This window comes from Lepidochelys kempii, chromosome 5, assembly GCF_965140285.1.
Source record: "Lepidochelys kempii isolate rLepKem1 chromosome 5, rLepKem1.hap1, whole genome shotgun sequence".
Taxonomy (NCBI): Eukaryota; Metazoa; Chordata; order Testudines; family Cheloniidae; genus Lepidochelys; species Lepidochelys kempii.
Window position 1 is genome coordinate 122185107 of NC_136384.1, and position 24228 is coordinate 122209334.

General features: G+C 47.2%; 1 protein-coding gene across 2 annotated transcripts in view; it reads right to left on the bottom strand.

The window, feature by feature from the left end:
- The window catches only part of LOC144929085 (paralemmin-1-like), a 195501-nt gene that overhangs the window by 26926 nt on the left and 144347 nt on the right, over positions 1-24228 (bottom strand). For both annotated transcript variants that reach the window (XM_078852955.1, XM_078852956.1), the window contains exons 4-5: positions 3901-4015; positions 2735-2756 (exon numbers count right to left, since the gene is read on the bottom strand). In XM_078852955.1, the coding sequence (XP_078709081.1) occupies positions 2735-2756; positions 3901-4015 (137 nt within the window). The remainder of the gene's footprint in view (positions 1-2734; positions 2757-3900; positions 4016-24228) is intronic.

Sequence of the window (24228 nt, forward strand, 5' to 3'; positions counted from 1 at the left end):
CCGGGTGGGGACACCTTAGCCCCTGCCCTAAGTGACCACGACACGACTGGGGGGTCGAGCCCCCCAGGAATCCTGGGCCCCGCCTTGTTGCGGTTATCGGGACTCTGCCAAACAGGAGAGTGGAAGGGGAGCCCTCGAGATCAGGCAGGCCTCTGGGTAAAGGGAGTGGAAGCGAGGACTCAGATCCTTCGCTAGCCCACTTCACCGGGGTAGCGTATAAGCCAGGAAAGTTCCCCACAATAGTGGGACCATGCCCCCACTTACACATCCTACCAATTCAGTGATGAATAGCAAGAACCAGTCTCTGGAGTGCAAGTTACTGCAGATAAATGATGGAATAAAAAAAACATGCATTATCCACCATTGGTGTTTAGTTCATAAGGGGCTGTCTGGCTAGGTGTGAATTTATAAAGCTTTCAGCTAACTCACAAACCTAAATGAAAAGTTCAGGATTCAGGCACATCATATGCATTTGGGACATTGAATCTATAAACTAATTATTATGGTAGACACATCCATCAAAGCAATCTTTTCTATTTGTGAGACTTATCACACAGAGAATAAACTTACTCTGGGAAGTAATCTAAATGTAATCAACACAAGTTATTAATCTAAATTAAGAGTAATCATCATTTTATTGAACTGCTTATGAACACTGTGAGAGCACACCACACAAGGGGGAGGGTCTCTACGGTATGTGAAAGGAATTTGCAGCATTTGGTAGCATATGGCAGGGAGGTCAAAGATATGAATATTGTATGATGCCCTGTTGGCTGCATAAGCTATTGCAGGCTTTCCTTTCCCTCGCCTGCATATAGAGCGTGTTGGAAATTTTCTGACGGAATGCTTTTCTCAGAAAATTTGTGGAAACATTCCATGGGACTAGGTCTATTACAATTAAACCCTTGATGGAAACCAGGTTCCAGGAAACCAGGAAACGGAGCAGGGCATGGACAGTCTGGCCAAGTGGTCAGAGCTGGAGTCAGAGGCAGAGTCAGGAACCGAACAGGGTTGGAGGGGACTGGAGCAGAGCAGGCGCAAGGCTGGGAACAAGGCAGGCACAGGAGAGATCACAGCCCCTGGCCTTAAGAGCAGGTCTGGTGATGCCCAAACTACCTGAGTGACTGAAAGGCAATCAGGGGGTTCAGCTGCAGGGCAGCAACCTGGCCCCAGGCTCAGCTGCGGGCCCCGATTCCTGACACCAGGCACTTGACAGAAACTCGCCTTGTTTGCTGTCAGCTTGCCTGCCTGCTCACCTGCCTCCCCCAAGCTCTCCTACTCCTCAGCAGCCCAGGCTCCAGGCAGATTGCCAGCTAGGCTGCCATGGAGGCAGGCAGGGCTTCCCGGCTCCTGGGTTCTGCACCAGCCTGACTTCAGCAGGCAGCCAGGGTCCCCCAAGGAGCTGGGCAACGGGGCTTGCCGAAAAATTCCATGGAGGGTCTCCTGACACAGAACGTACCAGTCTCTCTGACCAATTTGTCCTAATTCAGGATGAACATTTTCAAAAACTCTGAAGCTTTTCACAAGAGGGAGATTGCTTTCCAGCCAGCCCTACAGGCACACACTTCATGACCTGGACAGGAGAGGCGGAAGCACCCTAAAAAGGGTGGTGGTGGTGAGGGGGGCAGAGGTGCATGAACCATCTTCTCCCCAATGCCACCTCTTCTCTCCAAGGCCCTGCCCCAGCTCACTCCTCTCTACGCCCTCCCCCTGTCATTTGTCCTTACAGCCAGTAAAATGTGGGAGGGCCATGGCCCCCGACCCACCCCTGTTTTGCTGCTCCTGGATCTGGAACTTCACAAGCCTCATGGATTCTTTAGAGGCCTAGCCTCTTGCTCACAGCAAGCATGAGTTAATAGATAGGCCCGTATGTGAATTACATATGATTTGGCCATTTGGGGCTCGGTGACATTTTTGTTACACGTTGTCTGAAGGTTTATGTTTATGTGATCTAGCTTCAAATAGCCACTGGGATCAGGGTCTTCTTGATGAAACGTGTTTGTGCGACAGCTTAGGTTATTTTCAGTCAATGAAATGGTCAAGGATGATGCAGGAGGCAGATGGAAAAGCAATTCTGGGGTGATATTTGAATGGCAAAGTGAAAGGCACATTACACATAGAAAACGTGTAGTGGAGAAAGCGTGGCAGGGAACACTGACCGCATTGGGCTTGGATGGAACAGGGTGCAGAGGAAAAGCTTCTCATATCTACATCAGCACCAATGAAACCCAATCCAGCCCACTTCAGCAGGGCCTGCATAAACCCCACTGTCCTAATTACAACTAGACAGACACACTTCAGGTGGTTTCTTTTGCACACTTTTTAACATCTTAGAATTAGGATCACATATAGTTTGTGTGTTCCTCTGTAAGAAACATCATTCTTGAGTCTGTGCTACCAAAAAATAAAGGTTCTACGGAAAAACACTCTGGAAACAATGGACATAAAGATCAGCCGCTATATTTAAAGTTAACGGAGTTTCTCTGGGTTATGCTGATGTCCCAGAGGAGAATTTGTTCTCCCATAAGGTTTTAAGCAAATGTATCGCAAAGCATAGTGTACAGCAGTCGTGCCATTTGTGTGGGTGCCACAGTAATACCAAAGCAAACCCCCCCAACCACATCTCACAAATCATAAAAACAATAATCCCCACCCTGTATCACTTAGCAACAAATTGTTACTACGCATCACCAGTTAAAACTGTAGATATAAGTAATGGTGCAGAGGCACTTACCACCATCCTGGTGTGAGAAGCTCTGTAAAGACACAAATATGGGGATCAGTTAAGCCTTCATGTGATGTGAAGCCTCCAAGTTTTTCCTCTAGAATTATCTTGTGTTTGCTGTCTGCCTCTTTGAGGCTTATAAAGTGGGAGAGAACTACTGAGCTCTAAGGCTATATGTCTACACACTAATATCAGCAGTGGCTAGGGAATGCATAACTACACGCTGCAGTGAAAAGCAGACTGTGCGTAGCAATATGTGAAAGACTCGAGCAAGGGGGAAGCAGTGGGGAAAAGACTCAGCCTTTCCCAGCTGCCTCTCGCCCTGCCAGAGCCTTTCCCCCACCATCGCAGTCTTTCCCTGCAGTGGGGAAGAGCTCCACCCCCGGGACACCACGCTGCTAAAACCAGCAGTGTAAACAAGGAGCTATGGCTTGGGTGAATAGAGAGTTGTGCAGAGTATGTACTCACATATGTACCCACACCCTGCAGGTGTGACTTTCCTCACCTATGCCATGTGTTGCCAGCTACACTGCTATTCACACCAATGCGGGGAGGGGCACCTGTGTACATAGTCTATACACTGCCAACAGAAGTGTGAAGAGCAATGTACCTTGAGCTGGGCGGTGAGAGGAGAGGGATACTTAGTGTCATTGACATGACAATACCTGTTGGTCAAGCAATGTTCAAGAGTGTGGAATGTGGTCTGGATCCTCAGCTGGAGGATACCACAATGGAGCGAGCCCAATGAAGGGAAGAATACACACCCAGCTGCTATAGGAGAGATTGTCTATGTACAGGTACACTTCTGGACTGGCTGAGGGGGACACTTTTTATTATCTGGCTGCTGTCTCCTTAAGAGTGGCTGCAGGATTCCTGTACTTTCACTCCAGTGAAATGGAGAGCTCCCCACCTCTCCCCGAACTTCAACGGCACATCCTAAAAAAGCCGATGAAGTCCAGCACTCTTTGCAAAGGCAGGTGAGTAGCAAAATAACCCGCCCTAGACAGGTGGGTTTGAAAGCTCTGGAATTTGTTTGATCTTGCTCAGTCCACATCTTATTAGACTCTCCACAGCTATTCTCCCACCGTGCAAAGGCACATAACACTGCAAAAGCTGCTTTCAATCAGTATTACACCATGGCTTCACTCTCTTTGAGACTGAATCTTTTTTTGTACCTTTTGAAAGTCCTCAAAGGATTTCTCTGTCTCCTTTAGTTTCTCCAAGATGATTTGCTCTTTGGCAGATATCTGGGATTCTTCACTTTCTAGCGTCTCTATTTCTTGTTCCAGCCTGGAAGACATGGAAAAACCATCCATCATTTATTGCAGTGGCATACTAGATATCTGAAGGCAGCATCAACCTGGGAAGTGAGCATTGGCTTCCTAGCTGCAAAGGAATTAATCAGGATCTTAAATAGGCCAGAAGACAGTGGGAGAATTTCAAAATCTTGTTCAAAAATGTTTTTTTGGCATAGTAGGAGGTTAGAGGGAAGACAGGGCTTAGAGCGTTTGTGGTATGGAAAGGTCTACGTCAAAAAGATGGGAATTTTGGATATGATCGACTTGTCTCAGAACATTTGTCTGTTAATTTAACCCCCGCCTCCTTCTCCATTTTGGAAATCTCAGTGGGGCAGGTATATAAACATGCAATAATACTTGGAGGAATAAATATCTCCAAATCCTTCCACACCATATAGGACGGAACTGGAAACAGCTGCTGGAGGCTGGCAGGGCACCAGCCCCATTGATACGATTTCCTGAGCTTGTGTGGTGCTTGTTTCCAGCAGACAGGGCCTTCACTTGGGTAGGATTCTCAGTTTAAACTTTCTATCTTTCCTATTGTCTTTGGATGATAATGGGGGCAGAACCCTATCAGCCTGCAGGTAATACATACCATGACCTGCCTAGAAAAGCCCTGGAGAGTGATCCTTAGAGATGCTAAATACCCATAGTGCTCATTGATTTCATTGGGAGTTGTGGGCACTCAGCACTCTTCAAAGTAGGGCAAGAATGATTTTATATTATAGCTATATAGGGCCAGATCCCCCACTGGTGTAAGTCAGCCTCACTCCCTTGACTTCAGTGGTTTACACCAATGAAGGATCTAGTTCACAATTTTTCTGGACATACCCTAACTTACATAAAACATTATCACTATTTCTGCACCATCCATAAAAAAAATTAATTGCCATATTGAATGTTTGATTTGAGCAAAAGCCGAAGTCTCAAAACGGGGATGCCTGAAGTTCAGAAAGCCCATTGACTTCAGTGAGAACTATGGCTGTTCAGCACCTCTTATGGATGTAGGAGTCTCACATGAGGCACCCAAACATGAAAATTTGGCCTCTATTTCTTTTCTCGCAGGGCTACAAGACAGACATTATGGCTGAGAATGCGTTACATAGGAGAGTCAGCCCGTCACTGACCAGAGCACTCTTTAGAACACTCCTAACTCAACAAATACACTGGAAATGGACATCAGCAGAACCAGAGTACTAGTCCCAAGATGGCTAGCTCCTGTCCCGTCTTTTCCCTTGGCAATGCTCAGTTACCCAGGCATGTTTATACCTCAAAGATGAAGATATATGAATTCCCTTTACCTTGTGGCCTGATGAATTTACACTGCAGAGATGGGTGCACACATATTCATTTTTTTGCGAAGTCAGTCGTTTGCAGCATTCAGTATTACAGAGTCTGTAATGATGTTTGCTGCTAGCCAAATGATTTCAGGTGGCCCGGTAGGTAGGGAAAAAGAAAGTGCATCTGACAAAGCCAGAAAATTGCAGTGGGAGAATTAACTCCTTTCCCCTTTTAAACAAACCAGAACTAGTCAATCTATTATCCCACTGAAGTCAATGGAATAAGATGTTACTCAAGTATGAGTAAGGGTATCTAAATCTGGTCCATAATAATGGAGGGTGGTGTTAAATGCATCATTTCCTGGATACCAGCTCAGATTTCTGGAGAAGAGGTTTGTCATGGTTGATTCAAGCCAGAAGAGAAAGTTTGTTTCAACCACAAAAAAAGCTCTCAGCTTTTGCTTTGATTTTCTTTTATGGCTTAGTGGGCTGTTTGCTGTCTCAGTTTTACTCCGTGATGTCTTTTCCTCCCCCTCCTTCCATTCTCTCCCAAAGTCCCTGCTGCTTTCATGCCAGACTGCCTGCCTGCTGCCCCAGTTAAAAGAACAGTCAGGCCGATGCAACAGTAGATCAACCTCTTTCTGCACATATTGCTCTCGGCTTTCTTTAACCCCTTCTTTGATTCTCTTAAGAAGCAGTAAGAGCCACAAGGGGGAAGAAAGAAACTAGGGGAAGCTATCAGGGTAGATCAGGGAGATGAAGGGACATGGATTTTTAGTCTGACGCTAAATAAGTATGCTTGTAACAGCTGCCACCAGTGTAAAATGGCATAACCCCATTAAAGGCAATGGAGATATGCTGATTTGCACCAGCTGAGGATCTAGCCCTAAAATGGGTACTCTGAAGAGCTGGTCCACTCTTGAAAAAAATCTGTCTGGTAAGCTGAAATGCTGGGCCTCCTGTCCCTGCTCTTCCTCACTATGAACTATCTGAGCAGTGCTGGACGTTCCTGGAATGTCCAGGTAAGATGTACCCCATGTGCTGCCGAACGGAGCAGACGCATTCAGGGCAGTGACAACGTGTCACGTTCCTTGCAGTACCCAAGACGGTGAGGCACCTCGCTACCACTGGCCCTTAGCATGAAGAAGTCTAGCCTGTACCTGCCACAGACAACATGAGCACTTCCCTCCAGGCTTCCACAGGCCTCATTCTCTGACGGGTTAGCGACAGGCTTACTCCAACCCCGAGTCCTCCGAGCATCCCCAATAGTGTCCAGCCCCATCTCCGCTGGGCACTTACAGCATTACCAAACCTGCTGTTCCCAAAGGAACAGTACAGCACAGCTTACTAGTTACACCCAGGAACACAGCTTCTGCGTAACACTCGGCACTTAGGTCGGTTTGTAGTGAAAACAAGATGAAGTTTATTTAACGAAGAACAGAGATCCATATGGTTGCAAACGGGTATATGGGAAACAAAGGGTACACATAAAACAAAGTCACAGCACACATTCTAGAGCAGGGGTGGGCAAACTTTTTGGCCTGAGGGTCATATCTGGGTGGGGAAATTGTATGCAGGGCCATGAATGTAGGGCTGGGGCAGGGGGTTGGGGTGTGGGAGGGAGTGTAGGGTGTGTGTGGGGGGGTGCGGTGTGCAGGAAGGGGCTCATGGCAAGGGGTTGGGGTGCAGGAAGGGTGCAGCAGAGGGCTCAGGGCAGGGGCTGGGGTGCAAGAGGGTGCGGAGTGCAGGAGGGGGCTCAGGGCAGGGGGTTGGGGTGCAGGCTCGAGCGCCTCCGGGGTGGAAGTGGCGCGCAGCAGGGCTAAGGCAGGGAGCCTGCCCTGGCCCCGCACCACTCCTGAAAGTGGCCAGTATGTGCAGCAGGGGCTCCTAAGGGTGGGGTGGGGCAGGGAGTGCCGCCACGTGCTGCCCTCGCCTGTGGGTACCACCCCTGAAGCTCCCATTGGCCACGGTTCCCCATTCCCAGCCAATAGGAGCTGGAGGGGGCGGTGCCTGCAGGCGAGGGCAGCGCACAGAGCCCTCTGTCCCCCCTCCCCGAGAGGCTGTAGGAACATGGTGCCGGCCACTTCCGGGAGTGGCACAGGGCCATGGCAGACAGGGAGTCTGCTTTAGCCCCACTGCGCCAGGCAATCCTGCAGGCTGGATTGAAAGCCCTGACAGGCCCGCAGGCTGTAGTTTGCCTTCCCCTGTTCTAGAGCCTAAACTTAGCTAACAAGGTGCCCTTTTCTCTAATAAGGTACCAGCCACCCCAAAATCCTTCTCACCATGTTTTTCAACCAGGAGAGCTGAGACCCTTCTTTTGTGAGGCCAAGACAGCTCACAGCCTGCCTCCCCTGATGAGGGATAACTGCGGGGGGGGGGTTCATCTGCACCCCAGATATAGTTCCAAAAGTTCATTGTCTCTACTCCCTAAGAGGATAACCTCTGCTGGATTTGTTTTTCCCTGCAGCGCCCACAACCTATTGATCAGCATTTTGCTCAGGTGGTGAATGGGCATCTATTGTGAACTATACAATACTCACTTTGCATACACAACCAGCCAGAGAGAGAGAAGCATCTCTTCCTGCCTACCTGCCAAGAATATGTGGCTCACTTTTTGGTGACCTGCCTTAACTCCCAGACCTAGAGAACATAATTTTTAGTATATACACACACAGAGAACTCCTCACCTATTTTCCATGCACACGTCCAACAATGAGTATGACCATCAGTGCAACTAGTATGTAGGTCCTAGAACCCTTGTGCATCCCTGGGCCCTGTGTCAGTTGGTACAAAGAGGTTACTGAATCATGCTATTGAGGGACAACAGCAGCACACAGGTGATCTACCATGTGTGAAGGCCCATGTTAAGTTTCCAGTTTTGTCTGAAATAGTGTTACCTCATTATTTGCGGCATTCTCTATGCTTACTAGAGTGACGTTATGTTACCGAGTTATCTAAGGCAATTAAAAAGATGAAGGGAAATGGGAGAACACGTGTATTTATTTGTAATGTGTGCTTCACTGTATTATGCAGGTGTCGCATACGTTATGAGAAAGCAGTCATTCTGCTACAGAGGACTGCATTCTCTTGCTTAAGCTGTATTTTTAGCTGGTGAAGTATTCTTGAAGAGCCAGTAGCAAAAGGGATAAAGTGTGGGACAAGCCTTGCTTTGCGGTCTGTATTTCTGTGCTAATTCCAAGGCTTTGGAAATGGTGTGCGCACGCGTGTGTGGTCTGTATTCTTTTTTACTTCATGATACAATGAACACATGCAAACCTGAGTTTAACACTACACACTTACATACCATCTGTGATCTAACTAGAATTACCACAAACTAGAGTACACACACCCCTTTTATACCTCCTGAATAATTTCCTCCTGAATAAATAGGTCTTCACTATCATTTGACACCTGGGAAGGAGACCCTGATAATTTCCTGTTCTTGGCTTCTTTGTAGATTTCAGGCTGGAATTTCAAAGATGACTGCACCTGTAACGCCAGCCAAGTAAGCAACAACACAGCTTGGAATTCTGCAGGGAATACCCGAGAGGGAAAAGGGATAAAGGGATAGGATAAAGGCAGTGTGAAAAACTGACTGGTTAATGTTATTGCCCCTTGGCCTGAGCAGTTTGCCAATATTTGGGGCCTTGCCAGGTTGTTTCCATTAGGAGAAGTCCTATTCCCCTGAACACAGTATGAATCAAACTGGAGGCAGTTTCCTTGTTCAGAAATGTAAGTCAGCTTTTCAAATAAGTACTGTTACCAAGAGAAGCTCTGCCTCCCGGGGCCATTGCTTTTCTTGTTGTCTCCCTGCTATTCGTTTCCTTCCAAACACAGATACAGACTATGCAGCGACACCCAGTCAATGCCCCAGCTCCTGCAACTGCAGTCAGTCTTCAGGAAAACCCCTAGGGCCTCATGGCTTAGCTTCTACTCAGGACTGCCCTGATAGTCCAGGCCTTGAAGCATAGAATGTCAGGGTTGGAAGGGACCTCAGGAGGTCATCTAGTCCAACCCCCTACTCAAAGCAGGACCAGCCCCAATTAAGTCATCCCAGCCAGGGCTTTGTCAAGCCTGACCTTACAAACTTCTAAGGAAGGAGATTCCACCACCTCCCTAGGTAACCCATTCCAGTGCTTCACCACCCTCCTAGTGAAAAAGTTTTTCCTAATATCCAACCTAAATCTCCCCCACCGCAACTTGAGACCCTTACTCCTTGTTCTGTTATCTGCTACCGCTGAGAACAGTCTAGATCCATCCTCTTTGGAACCCCCTTTCAAGTAGTTGAAAGCAGCTATCATATCCCCCCCTTGTTCTTCTCTTCTGCAGACTAAATAATCCCAGTTCCCTCAGCCTCTCCTCATAAGTCATGTATTTCAGCCACCTAATTATTTTTCTTGCCCTCCACTGGACTCTTTCCAATTTTTCCACATCCTTCTTGTAGTGTGGGGCCCAAAACTGGACACAGTACTCCATCAATGCCAAATAGAGGGGAATGAGGCCTCACCAATGCCAAATAGAGGGCAATGCTCCTACTTATACAGCCTGAAATGTCGTTAGCCTTCTTGGCAACAAGGGCACACTGTTGACTCATATCCAGCTTCTCATCCACTGTAACCCCTAGGTCCTTTTCTGCAGAACTGTTGCCCAGCCACTTGGTTCCCAGCCTGTAGCAGTGCATGGGATTCTTCCGTCCTAAGTGCAGGACTCTGCACTTGTCCTTGTTGAGCCTCATCAGAGTTCTTTTGGCCCAATCCTCCAATTTGTCTGGGCCCCTCTGTATTCTATCCCTACCCTCCAGCATATCTACCACTCCTTCCAGTTTAGCATCATCTGCAAACTTGCTGAGGGTGCAATCCACCCCATCCTCCGGATCATTAATGAAGATATTGAACAAAACCGGCCCCAGGACTGACCCTTGGGGCACTCCGCTTGATACCGGCTGCCAACTAGACATAGAGCCATTGATCACTACCCAGTAAGCCCAATGATCCAGCTGGCTTTCTATCCACATGGCTTCTAGGGTTTCAGCTATTTTGCCCCTGCACCCCATATTCTTTGCAGTGATATTAGGATATGATTAGGACATAATTATGATGTATTTTATGCAAGATAAGTCATGGGAGGGGTCACTGGAAAAGTTATTATTTGCTGAATATGATTATCCTATTTATGTGCATATATCATTTTTATATCTGACGTTATGAATATTGACTATGTATCTGTATTTTAAATGTAGTTACACCTGGGTAATGCCCACTAGACAAGAAGCTTTCAGTCTAGATAGTGGGTGGGGAAGGGCCTATTCAGGGCAATGAGCCATTAGGAAAAAACAGTAGGCCTTAGGAGAAGCTTATCCCCCATCTGGTGATCTTTCCTGTGAATGCTCCAAACAGCCTGTAAGTAATGGCTGCTATGAATCTACAAGGACATGTGATCAGACCACATCTCTGGACTCCATCTTGGGATGTCAGTATTTTTGCACAGGCTGGTCTGGGAACCAAGCTTTGGAACAAAGGGTTCCCGCCCTAGGAAAAAGCTATATAAGGCAAGGAGTGACATCATCTGGGGATCTTCACTCCCCACACAAAAAGACTCCTGGAAACACCTGAGAAACAATGACTGAACTGGAGGAAGTGCTGGACCCAGGCTGAAGGGATTTCTGGGCTGTGTATAAAAAACCTGGGGATTCCAAGCTGTAAAGTACGTTCAGCTTGCCCCTTAAGAATTTGCAGCCTCCTTGTATCATCTCTTAGATAGGGTGAGAATCTGTAATTCATATCCAATTTAGTATATTAAGCTTAGTGGCATTTTTTGTTTATTTGCTAGGTAATCTGCTTTGATCTGTTTGCTATCACTTAAAATCTATCTTTTGTAGTTAATAAACTGGTTTTGGCCTTATCTAAACCAGTGAGTTGGAGTGAAGTGTATGGGAATCATAGCTCACGAGGCAAAGGCTGTTGCATATTCTTCTCTACCTTGAGGGAGGCTTGCTTGTATGTGCATGCCTGTAGCCATAACAAATGTCCACACCTAGCATGGTCACAAACTGTGCTATAAAATTATGCGATGGCCTAGTTACTGCCCTGGTCTAACATGGTTTGAGAAGAATTGTCTAGGTAACAGTTGGACTGGGAACAACTGTATTAAATTAAGAACTATCTCCCCCTGAAAGAGAAGAACTCGAGCCCCATCCCCGAGCAAGGAAAGAGATGAGACCCTTCTACACAGATACCCTGTCTCTTAGGCAGCATTTTCCTGCTTACGAGCCCCTCTTAGGTACCTCACATCCCTGGCTGAGGGAGGAAAGACTCCCCAGCTGAGGATCCTCTCTCTCTCACAGGCAGGTTTATGAAATAATCCCTTTCCACATAAACTTTGTCTTATCCTCCATGCTCCAGCTACACCCTCTCAGTCCAAGATTCCTCTTCATTTCCCTCCACAAAAATGGATCTCCCCATCTCCATCTCAGCTGGCAGCCCAGGGACCTTCTCCCACCCACAATTGGCTCTTTAGCCCCCCTTTGTTCTCCTCAGGGTTAGCCCATTCCCCTATCTTCATTCTTTGGGAGGACTATAGGCCTGCTGCCCCACAATCCACAGGTAAAGTCTTGAAGGGCAACAGAACTCAGATCATAATGGACCTTGCTAGCAAACACACTGCTAAGGGAAATCCTGCATGTAGAAAATCATACCTCGTGTGGGTGGGGCTGATGGCTGGAAAGGCACAGCAGGAGGGGAGGTAGCCAGCCAATGCTCCCTACGTGGACATTGGGAGGAGAAAGACTCTCTCAGCTCCTTAGACTCCAAGGAGGTCATGGAGAAGGGGGCAGACTCATCTGAGGTATGTGAACAGAAGGGGAGCCAAGTAAAGAGACAGTCTAGGCGTGGGGGTAGAGGAGAACAGCCAAGGATGGCGGGGAACAGAAAGGGACATCTGCATACACACGTATGGGGGGCCTGTCTCCCAGCCACCCAGAGGATGAAGTCTCAGACTGTGGGTCTCCAACCTGAACCATGGGATCACTATCTCTCTGCTGCCCTCACCAAAAAGGAGGGGCCCTGCCGCTCTGGCTTTCCCTCTTTCCCCTGCCAGGAGACAGAAATTGTCTAATGAAGGGAGTCTCTTCTCGTCTGCACCCCGTCCCAACCGCAACACATGTACGCACCGTGAATGCAGGTCTGAGCAGAATTCAGTGTGGCTGATGTAGGATGGGTCTGCCACATGCTGTTCTGCAGTGAGGATGCACAGATCCATGAGCAGCTGAACTGCTTCAGTTTCTAAAAAAGAAAAGGAGGACTTGTGGCACCTTAGAGACTAACCAATTTATTTGAGCATGAGCTTTCGTGAGCTACAGCTCACTTCATCGGAGCTGTAGCTCACGAAAGCTCATGCTCAAATAAATTGGTTAGTCTCTAAGGTGCCACAAGTACTCCTTTTCTTTTTGCGAATACAGACTAACACGGCTGTTACTCTGAAACCTGTCAGTTTCTAAAATATAGCCGTCTCGAGCCTGGTTAGTTAACTTCAGTAGTGTAAATTGGTCCTAGAGAGACTGATGCCTGGGAAAAGTCTTGCGTATTTTGTTTTGAAGATATCATGGTTTCAGTGCTATAAATAGAGACATTAACAGCAAGAAGATTAAACTTTTAAGAAAGATTGATCCGGTCTCTTTTGTCCATGCCAGCTATGCATAAACCTGAGACAGCTCTGTGGAGCAATCATATCATTTCTGCAAGGAAGGTAGCAATGCAATGGCAATTATGAACTCTTATTTATGTATGTACGTACGTACACACCAGAGGAAAAACCACTCAGCAGCAGCAATGAGGAAAGGTCTGCTTGGCCAGAACTTCAGGATGCAAGACACAAGGATCCAGAACATGAGTGGGGAAAACAGGAAAGGCTTTATAAGCAAGAAAATAACTTGCAGGGGAAAGGAATGATGAGGGTAAATGTGGAACAGTAGGCTGTGCACTGACATGTCACCTCTACTAACTTAGTTCCACATTCATCTCTAGCCACCATCTTGGCCAAACACACCAGGGACCTGTAGGGCTAAAAGAATGAGATGCTAGAGCTTGAGCTAAAGAGGCAGGCTATCAAGCTGAGAACTGTAACAGACCCAAAGCCCCTGGGGCAGAGGATGCAGTTCTCACTTACTTCAGTGCTTCTCCCAGGGTGAATTTATCTACCGTTAGCTCAGCGACCATCCTTGGTTCTAGCCCCAACTGGGCTTTGGACCACCTCACAGAAGCAGACAATGTGGAGGAGTCTGTTTTATTCGATGCAGGTTCTTGTACCGTTCTGGCAGAGCTGAGCTTCGAATCCTTTTGTCATAACCACAAAACCACCCATCTGCTCTAAGAGAATGTGTTAGTCCCATAGCAGGGGTTAACACCAGAGCCACACAGCTGGAAACCAAGAATCTTAAACTGCTGGACCATTTATCTATGTGCCATGTCTATTAATAGTGCCTTCTCTTCAGTGACCTCAGACAGACCAGGAGAGGCACATGGATTTGGGGCAGTCACTTATAAGTAGAACCCCCATTTTTTGGGAATATGAATTAAAACAAAAAACTTACCCCATGCTGGGGACTTCGGCAGCTCCTGTCCCTTGGGCTGGGACGCCAGGCATTGTAAACTGGTGCAAGCAGTTGCAGGGCCACTCAGGGTTAGCCGAGCTGCCCCTCCATCATCATGACAGAATGGCAGCATGGCCAAAATGGAGTGAGTAGCGCTGCAACCTGGCACATTGGGTCACATCACCTTTCACTCAGGTTTGGCCCAGCTGCCCCTTTGTCATGATGGGGCAGAGGGGCAGCTCGGCCAACCCTAGGTGGCCCTGCAACCCCATGCACCAGGTCACAATACCTGGAGCAGGAAGCCAGGCCTACCCTTGCAGGTCAGGAGCCACAGCTGCAAGGTGAGTGCTGGATGGATTGCTTTGCAATTTCCCTCCCCAGGGGGCTGCAGCTGACCCCCACAGAATCTCCCCTCCCATCCCCTGAGGAGGGACAGAACCTAACCCCTACTCATGGAGAACATGAAATTCCTGAAAATAAAATAGAAAAATTATAAAAATTAAAAAGAATTCCATGGGGTTCTACTTATTAGAACACAGACATGGTTTAGCTCAGTGGTTCTCTAACTTTTGTACTGGTGACCCCTTTCACACAGCAAGCCTCTGAGTGCAACCCCCCTTATAAATGAAAAACATTTTAATATATTTAACACCATTATAAATCCTGGAGGCAAAGCAGGGTTTGGGGTGGAGGCTGACAGCTCGTGACTCCCCATGTAATAACCTCAAGACCCCCTGAGGGCTCCCAACCCCCAGTTTGAGAACCCCTGGTTTAACTTCTACACTAGTTCGTTTCCCCAGCAAACCTTGTCAGTTGTGCCAAAACCATCAGAATCCTTTGTAGAGATCAGTACAGTTCATCAAACTGTCAATAAAAAGGGAGGAAGCTGCTTGATTCCATACTGAGCTTGAATTTATGCGCCAGAGTTGAGCAGTGTAATGCTTCTTAGCTTAGCCTTCAACCCCTCTGCAAAAGTGCCTCCTTTTGAATCTCTCCTCCTTAGGAAACTTGACACTGTGCACCTTATACTTTCCAAAAGGTTGTTGTTTACTGAGCAAAGCTGCTAATCAAGAGCTGCAAACTTAATTAGCACTTGGAGAAGGGAATAAAACCTCCAGGAGAATACGTTATCATCAATCAGTACTTGTAAATTAGATACAGGCACAACACTGGACAAGTAGCTGTGGGAGCATGTTTGTGAGGTTTCCTAAATGCATAGGGAAAGTACCTGTCTCCAATGACCAAGCAAAAGATGGTGTCTGGTCTTCGTTAAATACGAATTTGTAGGGTACGGGGGAAATCTAGATTAAAACCCATTATCATTAATTAGCAATCATGCATGCTTGTAAAGCGTTGGATGAAGAGTGAAGAATATTTGTTTTGAGTCAGTTGGTAAAATGCTTCCTGCTCAGGAAATGGAGGGTTTTGTGGTGAGCTAATGCAAGAGCTTTGACCTGGAATTGCAGAAGTTAGAGATGGATAAAAGCAATATATAATCAAGTCCCTCTCCTTGCCAAGGCAAGAGGATCTGTACGCTAACTTTGTCTAGTGTTTTGTCCAGTCTAAAACCTTAAATTTCCCAGGCCAGGGGACTTCCACCATTTCCGAGGGAGACTAGTCCATCATCTGGCAGTGCTTCCTTACACTCAGCCTGAATTGACTCTTTCTTAATGTCATTTCCTTCTCCTAGTTTTATCTCCTTGGCTCACTCTAGACCACCCTTGTATCGTTCCTTCCTGGTGTTTATTCCCTTCAGATATATGGAGCCTGTTACCAGGTCTCCTCTCTTCAGAGTTCCCCTCACACTGTATGTACATAGGGCTAGATTCTGCCACTTGGGTTCCAGTGGAATAATGCCTGACTTCGGGCTAGAGTGTAGGCAGTGTTTCTTGTAGCCCTGTTAGTCCCAGGATGCTAGAGAGACAAGGCGGGTGAGGTGATATCTTTTACTGGGCCAACTTCGCTGGTGAGAAAGACGTGCTTTCAAGCTTACACAGAGCGAGCTCTTCTTTAGGTCTGGGCTAGATGGTAAGCTTACAGACTGCCCTGAGTCAGGGTGTGTGTGCATAACTGCACGGACTCAGGAACACAGCAGACAATTAATTGCAACTCATGGTTCCTCCCCTGCTGCCCCTTCCTCTGGGAAGGGTAATTACTTCACCCCTTTTCATGAGACAGTCTGTCCCCCTCTTGGAGCCCAGCCAGATACTCTGGTCAGTGAGTGAAGGCAGAATAGGACTCCTCCCACTTTCTGTTCACAGCTGGGACTTTCAGACTTCCCTTGTCATGGCCAGAATATGGGCAGGGCCTTAATCACCCTTATTCCCCTGCAACTCTGAATAAAGGCTATGACAGGCTAGCTCAATCTGGCAGAGCCTGGCTGTCTCATAATCCATACCCTGGAAGCACCTACGTGTAAGGGGACTGTTGCCCCCTTACTAACATTCAGTGGGGGTGTTTTGGTTGGCTAGCTCCCAGTACTAAAAGGGGAAGGGTCCATGGGAAATCAGGACCCTGAGACTGATAGTCCCCAGGAACAATGGGGAGAGGCCAGTGCTCCAGGTCAGCCTTAATGACAGGGAGGGCAGGCTAATCAGGGAGTCAGGAAATCCAGGGAGGTCCCCTTCTCAGTGTGAGCTGGAATTGCTGGGGTCAGACAGAGTGGGGCCGAGCTAAGGAGAAAGCAGGGGCCCGAGCGGAGCTGCGGAGCTGAGCAACCAGATCCAGAGGGACCAGAGAAGCAGCCCAGGGGGCTGGAGGCAGAGCAGCAGCAGTGCTGAGGCAGAGTGGAGGAGCTGGGGCTGGAGCAGTCCGGAGCTGGGTGTGGTGAACAGCTGGGGAGAGCGAGGGGGACCCTGGGCAGTGGGCCCAGCACAGGGAGACGCCTCAGCAAAGATGCTCTGCAGGCCAGGCTTGGAGGGGGATCGTAACCCCGACAGGGCAGGGGCGACGCTGGGAAGAAGGGTCCTACCACTTAGAGCCTGGGAGCGTGTGGCCAGCACCAGAGCAAGTGTCTGACCCGTAGCATCCCTACACCACAGCCAGGGCCTGAGAAGGAGGCCTGGGACAAACCAGGAACAGACTGTGAACTGCCCGGACATTCCAGAGACACTGTTTGTGATATTCCCTGCCGCAGAGCGGGGTGATGTGTTTCCTTTAACCTTTCCCATTTTTCCTTATTCTTTTTAAAATTAATTGTTGATTAAATAACTTGCATTTGCTTTAACTTGTATGTAACGGTCAGTGGGCCAGAGAAGTGCCCAGGGCAGAGAGAACACCCTGGAGTGGGGACACCCTAGCCCCCGTCCTAGGTGACCACAGCAAGATTGGGGGGCAAGCCCCCCAGGAATCCTGGGCCCAGCCTTGTTGGGGTCACGAGGACTCTGCCAGAAAGTAGAGTGGAAGGGGAGTCCTCGAGGGCAGGGAGGCCTCTGGGTAAAGGAAGTGGGAGTGACGACTCGGATCCTTCCACTAGCCCATTTCACCGGGGCAGTGCAGAAGCCAGGAAAGTTCCCCACAATAGCAGGACCATTCCCCCGCTTACATATGCTTTTCAAAATGGTAATATCTTCATATGGTTCCCCAGCCCAGCCTGTTATGGAAGATGAACCCTTAGGACTTGCTGTATGACCGTAGCTCCTGTGTGTAGAGATGGGGCTTTCTTTTCCTGTGATTGTCATTGTTTCCCAGTTGTCTCCCTGCCTAGAGAGATAGGGAACCTCTTATGTGTGGGATTTCTTGTATCAAACATCCAAAAATAAAATAAAGTAACTGACTGAACACTGGAATGGGTTACCTAGGGAGGTGGTGGAATCTCCAACCTTAGAGGTTTTTAAGGTCAGGCTTGACAAAGCCCTGGCTGGGATGATTTAGTTGGGGTTGGTGCTGCTTTGAGCAGGGGTTGGACTAGATGACCTCCTGAGGTCTCTCTCAACTCTAAACTTCTATGATTCTATGACTCTGAATAGCAGCAGATGCAAAATCCTTGCACTGCAACGAACCAAGCATGTAGCAATCTACATCTGTGATAGAGGTGGAACTGCTCTGTAATAATTAATGAATAACATGTTTTGAATCACCAGGGCTGTTGGGAAACAAACATGAAGGCAAAACAATGCCTCCAGATAACACTCCTCCGCAAACCCACGGGGGCTGTCACAGGACCATAGGAGACCATTGTCCCGGAGGAGACCGGCTCAATCTCCCAGGCCCACCAAACTGGTTTTAGACAAGCAGGGCCCAAGCCTCAGGAACAGAGAGAATAAAGAACTCTGGCTAAATGGGTAAAATGGGACTCTCTCTAAGCAGGGAGACAAGTGTTGGGGAGCTGTTCAACCAGAGTGACACCCGCTGGGGTGCCTGAAGAAGCTAGACCTGCTTGGCTCTGTTACAGGATGGTAGGGCTTTAGACAGAGATGCATGCAGAAAGTTTATTGCTTTAAAATACTTTTTCTCCAGGTGAAGAAGGAGCGATTATGTGACCCTGGGGGTAAGTTTGTTGTCTGGTGTGTGTGTGGGTGTGCTTGCTGCTTGACTGAAATATACCATGTGGTCTGTTTGTTTGGGGAACCATGTGCTGACTGTGTGTGTGTTGAGCAAGGGAGTTTAGAGGAGGGAGTGTGAGTAGGGGCTGGATACATTTAACATTCCTTAAACTTTTTTAAATGTAAAGCCAAAAAATACCCCCTGATCAAAACAACAACAAAGGCAAAAGCTGCAGGAGTAAAAAGAGAATTCAGGCAGAAGTCAGCAACAGAGTGGGGGCTCCCCAGTTTATTGCACCCAATGCAGCATGTATGATTACCTGCCCTATGGGCAGGTGGCATATGTGTGCATTCAGCGCAAGGAGCTCCTGGCCCTCAGAGACTGTTTACGGGCTTTGTAGACACCAGAGTGGCTGAACTGAAGGACCTAAGGGAGACATCTCTATCTATCTATAAATAAAAGAATTTGAAGAACAACTAGCCAAAGACTCAAAAACAGCCCCCCAAAAAATTTAAGTACATCAGAAGCAGGAAGCCTGATAAACAGCCAGTGGGGCCACTGGATGATCAAGATGCTAAAGGAGCACTCAAGGACAATAAGGCCATTGCAGAGAAACTAAATGAATTCTTTGGCTCGGTCTTCACAGTTGAGGATGTGAGGGAGACTCCCAAACCTGAGCCATTCTTTTTAGGTGATAAATCTGAGGAACTGTCCCAGATTGAGATGTCATTAGAGGAGGTTTTGGAACAAATCGATAAACTAAACAGTAATAAGTCACCAGGACCAGATGATATTCACCTAAGAGTTCTGAAGGAACTCAAATGTGAAATTGCAGAACTACTAACTGTAGTCTGTAATCTATCGTTTAAATTAGCTTCTGTACCAAATGACTGGAGGATAGCTAATGTGACACCAATTTTTAAAAAGCGCTCCAGAGGTGATCCCTCTGGCAATTACAGCCCAGTTAAGCTTGACTTCAGTATGGGCGAACTGGTTGAAACTATAGTAAAGAACAAAATTGTCAGACACGTAGATGAACATAACTTGTTGGGGAAGAGTCAACATGGTTTTTGTAAACGGAAATCATACTTTACCAATCACTAGAATTCTTTGAGGGGGTCAACAAACATGTGGACAAAGGAGATTCAGTGGATATAGTGTATTTAAATTTTCAGAAAGCCTTTGACAAGGTCCCTCACCAAAGGCTCTTAAGCAAAATAAGCTGTCATGGGATAAGAGGGAAGGTCCTCTCATGGATTGGTAACTGGTTAAAAGATAGGAAACAAAGGGTAGGAATAAATGGTCAGTTTTCAGAATGGAGAGAGGTAAATAGTGGTGTTCCCCAGGGGTCTGTACTGGGACCATTCCTATTCAACATACTCATAAATGATCTACAAAAAGGGGTAAACAGTGAGGTGGCAAAATTTGCAGATGATACAAAACTACCCAAGATAGTTAAATCCCAGGCAGACTGCGAAGAGCTACAAAAGGATCTCTCAAAACTGGGTGACTGAGCAACAAAATGGCAGATGAAATTCAATGTTGATAAATGCAAAGTAATGCACATTGGAAAACATAATCCCACTATACCTATAAAATGATGGGGTCTAAATTTGCTGTTTCCACTCAAGAAAGAGATCTCGGAGTCATTGTGGATAGTTCTCTGAAAACATCCACTCAATGTGCAACGGCAGTCAACGAAACGACCAGAATGTTGGGAATCATTAAGAAAGGGATAGATAATAAGACAGAAAATACCATATTGCCTCTACATAAATATATGGTACACCCACACCTTGAATACTGCGTGCAGATGTGGTCGCCCCATCTCAAAAAAGATATATTGGAATTGGAAAAGGTTCAGAAAAGGGCTACAAAAATTATTAGGGGTATGGAACAGCTTCCATATGAGAAGAGATTAATAAAACTGGGACTTTTCAGCTTGGAAAAGAGATGACTAAGGGAGGATATGACTGAGGTCTATAAAATCATGACTCGTATGGAGAAAGTAAATAAAGAAATGTTATTTACTCCTTCGCATAATACATGAACTGGGGGTCACCAAATGAAATTAATAGGCATCAGGTTTAAAACAAACAAAAGGAAAAAGAAAAGGAGTACTTGTGGCACCTTAGAGACTAACCAATTTATTCTCTAAGGTGCCACAAGAACTCCTTTTCTTTTTGCGAATACAGACTAACACGGCTGTTACTCTGAAACAAAAGGAAGTATTTCTTCACACAACACACAGTCAACCTGTGGAACTCTTTGCCAGAGGATGTTGTGAAGGCCAAGACTATAACATAGTTCAAAAAAGAACTAGATAAGTTCATGGAGGCATAGGTCCATCAATGGCTATTAGCCAGAATGGGCAGGGATGGTATCCCTAGCCTCTGTTAGCCAGAAGCTGAGAAGGGTGACAGGGAATGGATCACTTGACGATTACCTGTTCTGTTCATTCCCTCTGGGGCACCTGGCATTGGCTACTGTCGGAAGACAGGATACTGGGCTAGATGGACCTTTGGTCTGACTCAGTATGGCCGTTCTTGTGTTATGCTTTGTTCCTACTCTTAAGATTAACCAGTACTTTGGTTCAAGCAAGCTGTCTGGTCACTCTGTTCACCACTGGTCATAGGTTCCCAAAGGGAAGAACTGTAGGTGCCAAACCCAGTTGGATCTATTGGGTGAGCACAGTTGATACATAGGGTACTGTACCACAGGGCCTGGACTAAGAGAGGAAGTATCCCGTGATTTCACCTCAGGAGTGGTGAAGACATGAGGCCTGACACTAGAGAGGGGACAGATGTGGGGCTAGCACTGTAACTGTGAAAAGAGCACATTCCTGCTATGCACTTGAAAAGTCATTTAGGTTCATTGGCAGATGCAAGTAGTTCTACTCTACACTGAACGGTGTTATTTATAAATTGGGATAGATGCCGATATAAAGAGAGAGCAATCCAGGGATGACCTCTCAGAGCTCATCCTGCAGTAATGGTACATTACTGGCTACCATAGTGTTACCCAGTGTTGAAGCATTATACACAATGAAAAAAATCAGTTATGTGGCAGTGGTTGTCTCTTCCATCCAACAAACTGCCACTGCGGCTCCATTTAACCACTTCCAGGCCTGATTTTCCATGCAGTTCAAATATATACGGACACAATGAAGATATGAGTCCAAATTCACACCTGGAAACAGTGGGCTAGCCTCTATTGGTCTCCGTGGAGCTTAGCCCACTGAGCTCATGGTGATTTGGCCTTGGGATTATGAAGGTGTCGTAAGGAAGTATTCAGAAAAAGTATAATTAACTTCCTCAAATAGAAAGGTTAAGAAATAGTGTAGAAGCTAAAAACCTCTTGCTGAGAAGAGTGAAATATTTGTACCACGTAGCTAACCGCTTTCAGTGTTGTAGGCAGTGTAGCTGTAGCTGTGTTGGTCCCAGGATATGATGGGTGGGTGAGGTAATATCTTTTATAGGGCCAACTTCTGTTGGTGAGAGAGAAGCTTTTGAGCTTCAGTCTGTGTAAGCTCAAAAGTTTGGATCTGTCACCAGCAGAAGTTGGCCCAATAAGAGATATTACCTCACCCATCTTGTCTCTCGAACAGCTTTTAAAACACTTTGATGGTAATAAGAGTTACAGTGGGGATAAAGGAGTTGGGCCTGTATGTCCCATCAACACTTATTATCACTAGTAGTATTTCCATAGCTCTAGAGGCCCAGCTGAGTTCAAGGTCCCACGGTGCTTGGCATTGGACATACACATACTGAGAGACAAAGTCTGCCCTGAAGAGCTCACAGTCTAGTAGGCAAGACAGCAGGTGGCAAAAGCATTTAAACCTCCATTTTACAGATGGGAAGTGAGGCTCAGAAAGATCAATTGAATTGTTCAAGGTCCCCACAGGGAGAATGGGGCAGAGTCTGAAACTGAACCCAGGTCTCTCTCGTCCTACCCCAGTGCGTTAACACCACCACCATGCTAAACAACTATGATGGGCCTGGCGACATAAGCCCAGGAAGTGAACCTGCACAGGAGGGCTTTTCGACAGATGTTTATTCTCCGTCCTTATGGAAAATTACAGCTTCCTTCAGATGGGGCTACAATAGAAAAGTAACGAACTTCTGGAAGCCCCAGGCCCAAACACTACAGACCCGAGCTACCTCCAGCACAAAGCCAAATAGATGGAAGCTTGTAAACATGCATGTCTATTTGCCCTAAGCCACTGACCTCCCTAACCCCAGAGGGTAGCGGGGGGAGGATGGGGGGGTGGAGGGTATAGTAAAGCTGCACTAGGAATAGAGTGTCACTCTAGTCCTACTGCAGCTTTCCTATACCTTCCCCCTGCCCTCTGGGGGAATCAGGTACCTGCTGCCAATTAGACTTGTCACCATTTGCCCAAGGAACTGCTCTTTTCTTAAGTCTTAATTGTTGGATAGCTGGAAGCAGCTGCAGGGCTTCTGGATACCTGGTGGCAGGTATTTAACCCTTCGTTTGCTGGACACTCTAGAAGGTTCACCCCGTCATACACCACAGAAAGATAATTGAATGGTTTGACAGCCAAGAAGCCAGCTAAACACTGGAGTTGATTTAGTGCAAGTGAAAGGTGCTGGTTTGATAGCCCTAGAGACTGAAGTCTTCTTTACCCCTACAACAGTTACAGCAGGGAAAGTGGCAGGGCACGTGTAATGACGCATCTGAGATGGGTTGTTGGCAGTGGGGATCACACCTGGGACCTCTGGCTCATCAACCTCCAGTTATGACCTGAAGGGGGACAGAGCAGCCCTCCAGAGTGCTGAACCCTCGCATGGACTGCCTGATTTTCCTAGTGGGGAGAGGATAGGACAGCATCCAGAGCTCTATTTCTCTTTGGTATCTTCTGCTGAGCAGCAAGCTAGATGTAAAATCCTGACTCTGGGGAGCCGTGCAAATGATTCATCCTCTGTGTAACAGAGAATGTGTCAAAAGAATCCTTCAGTTCCAACCCCTGGATACTAAAGGCATTGCCCCTCTCCACCGAGCCTTTCACAGCAGAGTTGCTGTGCATGTTGGGCTTTGCTCCTTTGGTGTGGCACTGGCTTGGCACAGGGGCTGATTTAGGCAAGACAAGAGAAGACGGACAACTCCCTTCCTGCCAGCGTGAAATAATGGCCTGCTCTCACTGAGGGGCAGGGCGTAGGTTGGGTGGCAAACAGTGCCCCTGCACAATGGAAAGGGAGATGACTCGGCCACCACCTGCTCCTGCCTCTGGCTCTTTTCATTTGGCAGAGGAAGGTTTGTCTGCCCCCTCTCTGCTCCATTCTTGGGAGCTGGCTGGAGACTGCCATCAATGAGAGTCTTGCACTGCAAGCACTTCAGAGAGCAGCAATCTTGTCAGTTTCCATCGCCTACTAGCTCACAACAGTAGAGCAGGCCGGCAGAGAGCAAGTGCAGGTGCAAGGAGAAAACACAATGTGCAAGGAGAAAATACAAGGTGCATGTCATGTGCCATAGGCCATAACTAAGCCAGGGTGTTGGCAGTGGTGACAGCTCATCTAAACAGCTGGGATTTACAACAACTACTGGCAATGTTCTAGCACTTTTCAACAGAGGATCTTCACACTATCGGAGGAGCTAATAGGGAACTCTATCTATAGGATATTTTAAGACAATCATATTTATTTCTTTGGTTGTGCAGGGTGGGATATGGGAGTTAAAAGTCTGGGGTACTCAACCTTGATCATGCCACTGTCACTTTGAGGGAGCGGCCAGGGCTACTTTACATATCATCACTCTCTAAATTTGTTTTCCTGAGCCTCCTTTGCTTTCTTTTTCAAACCTGACACTTCCATTCCCTGCAGTGTCAGTCAGGCCTAC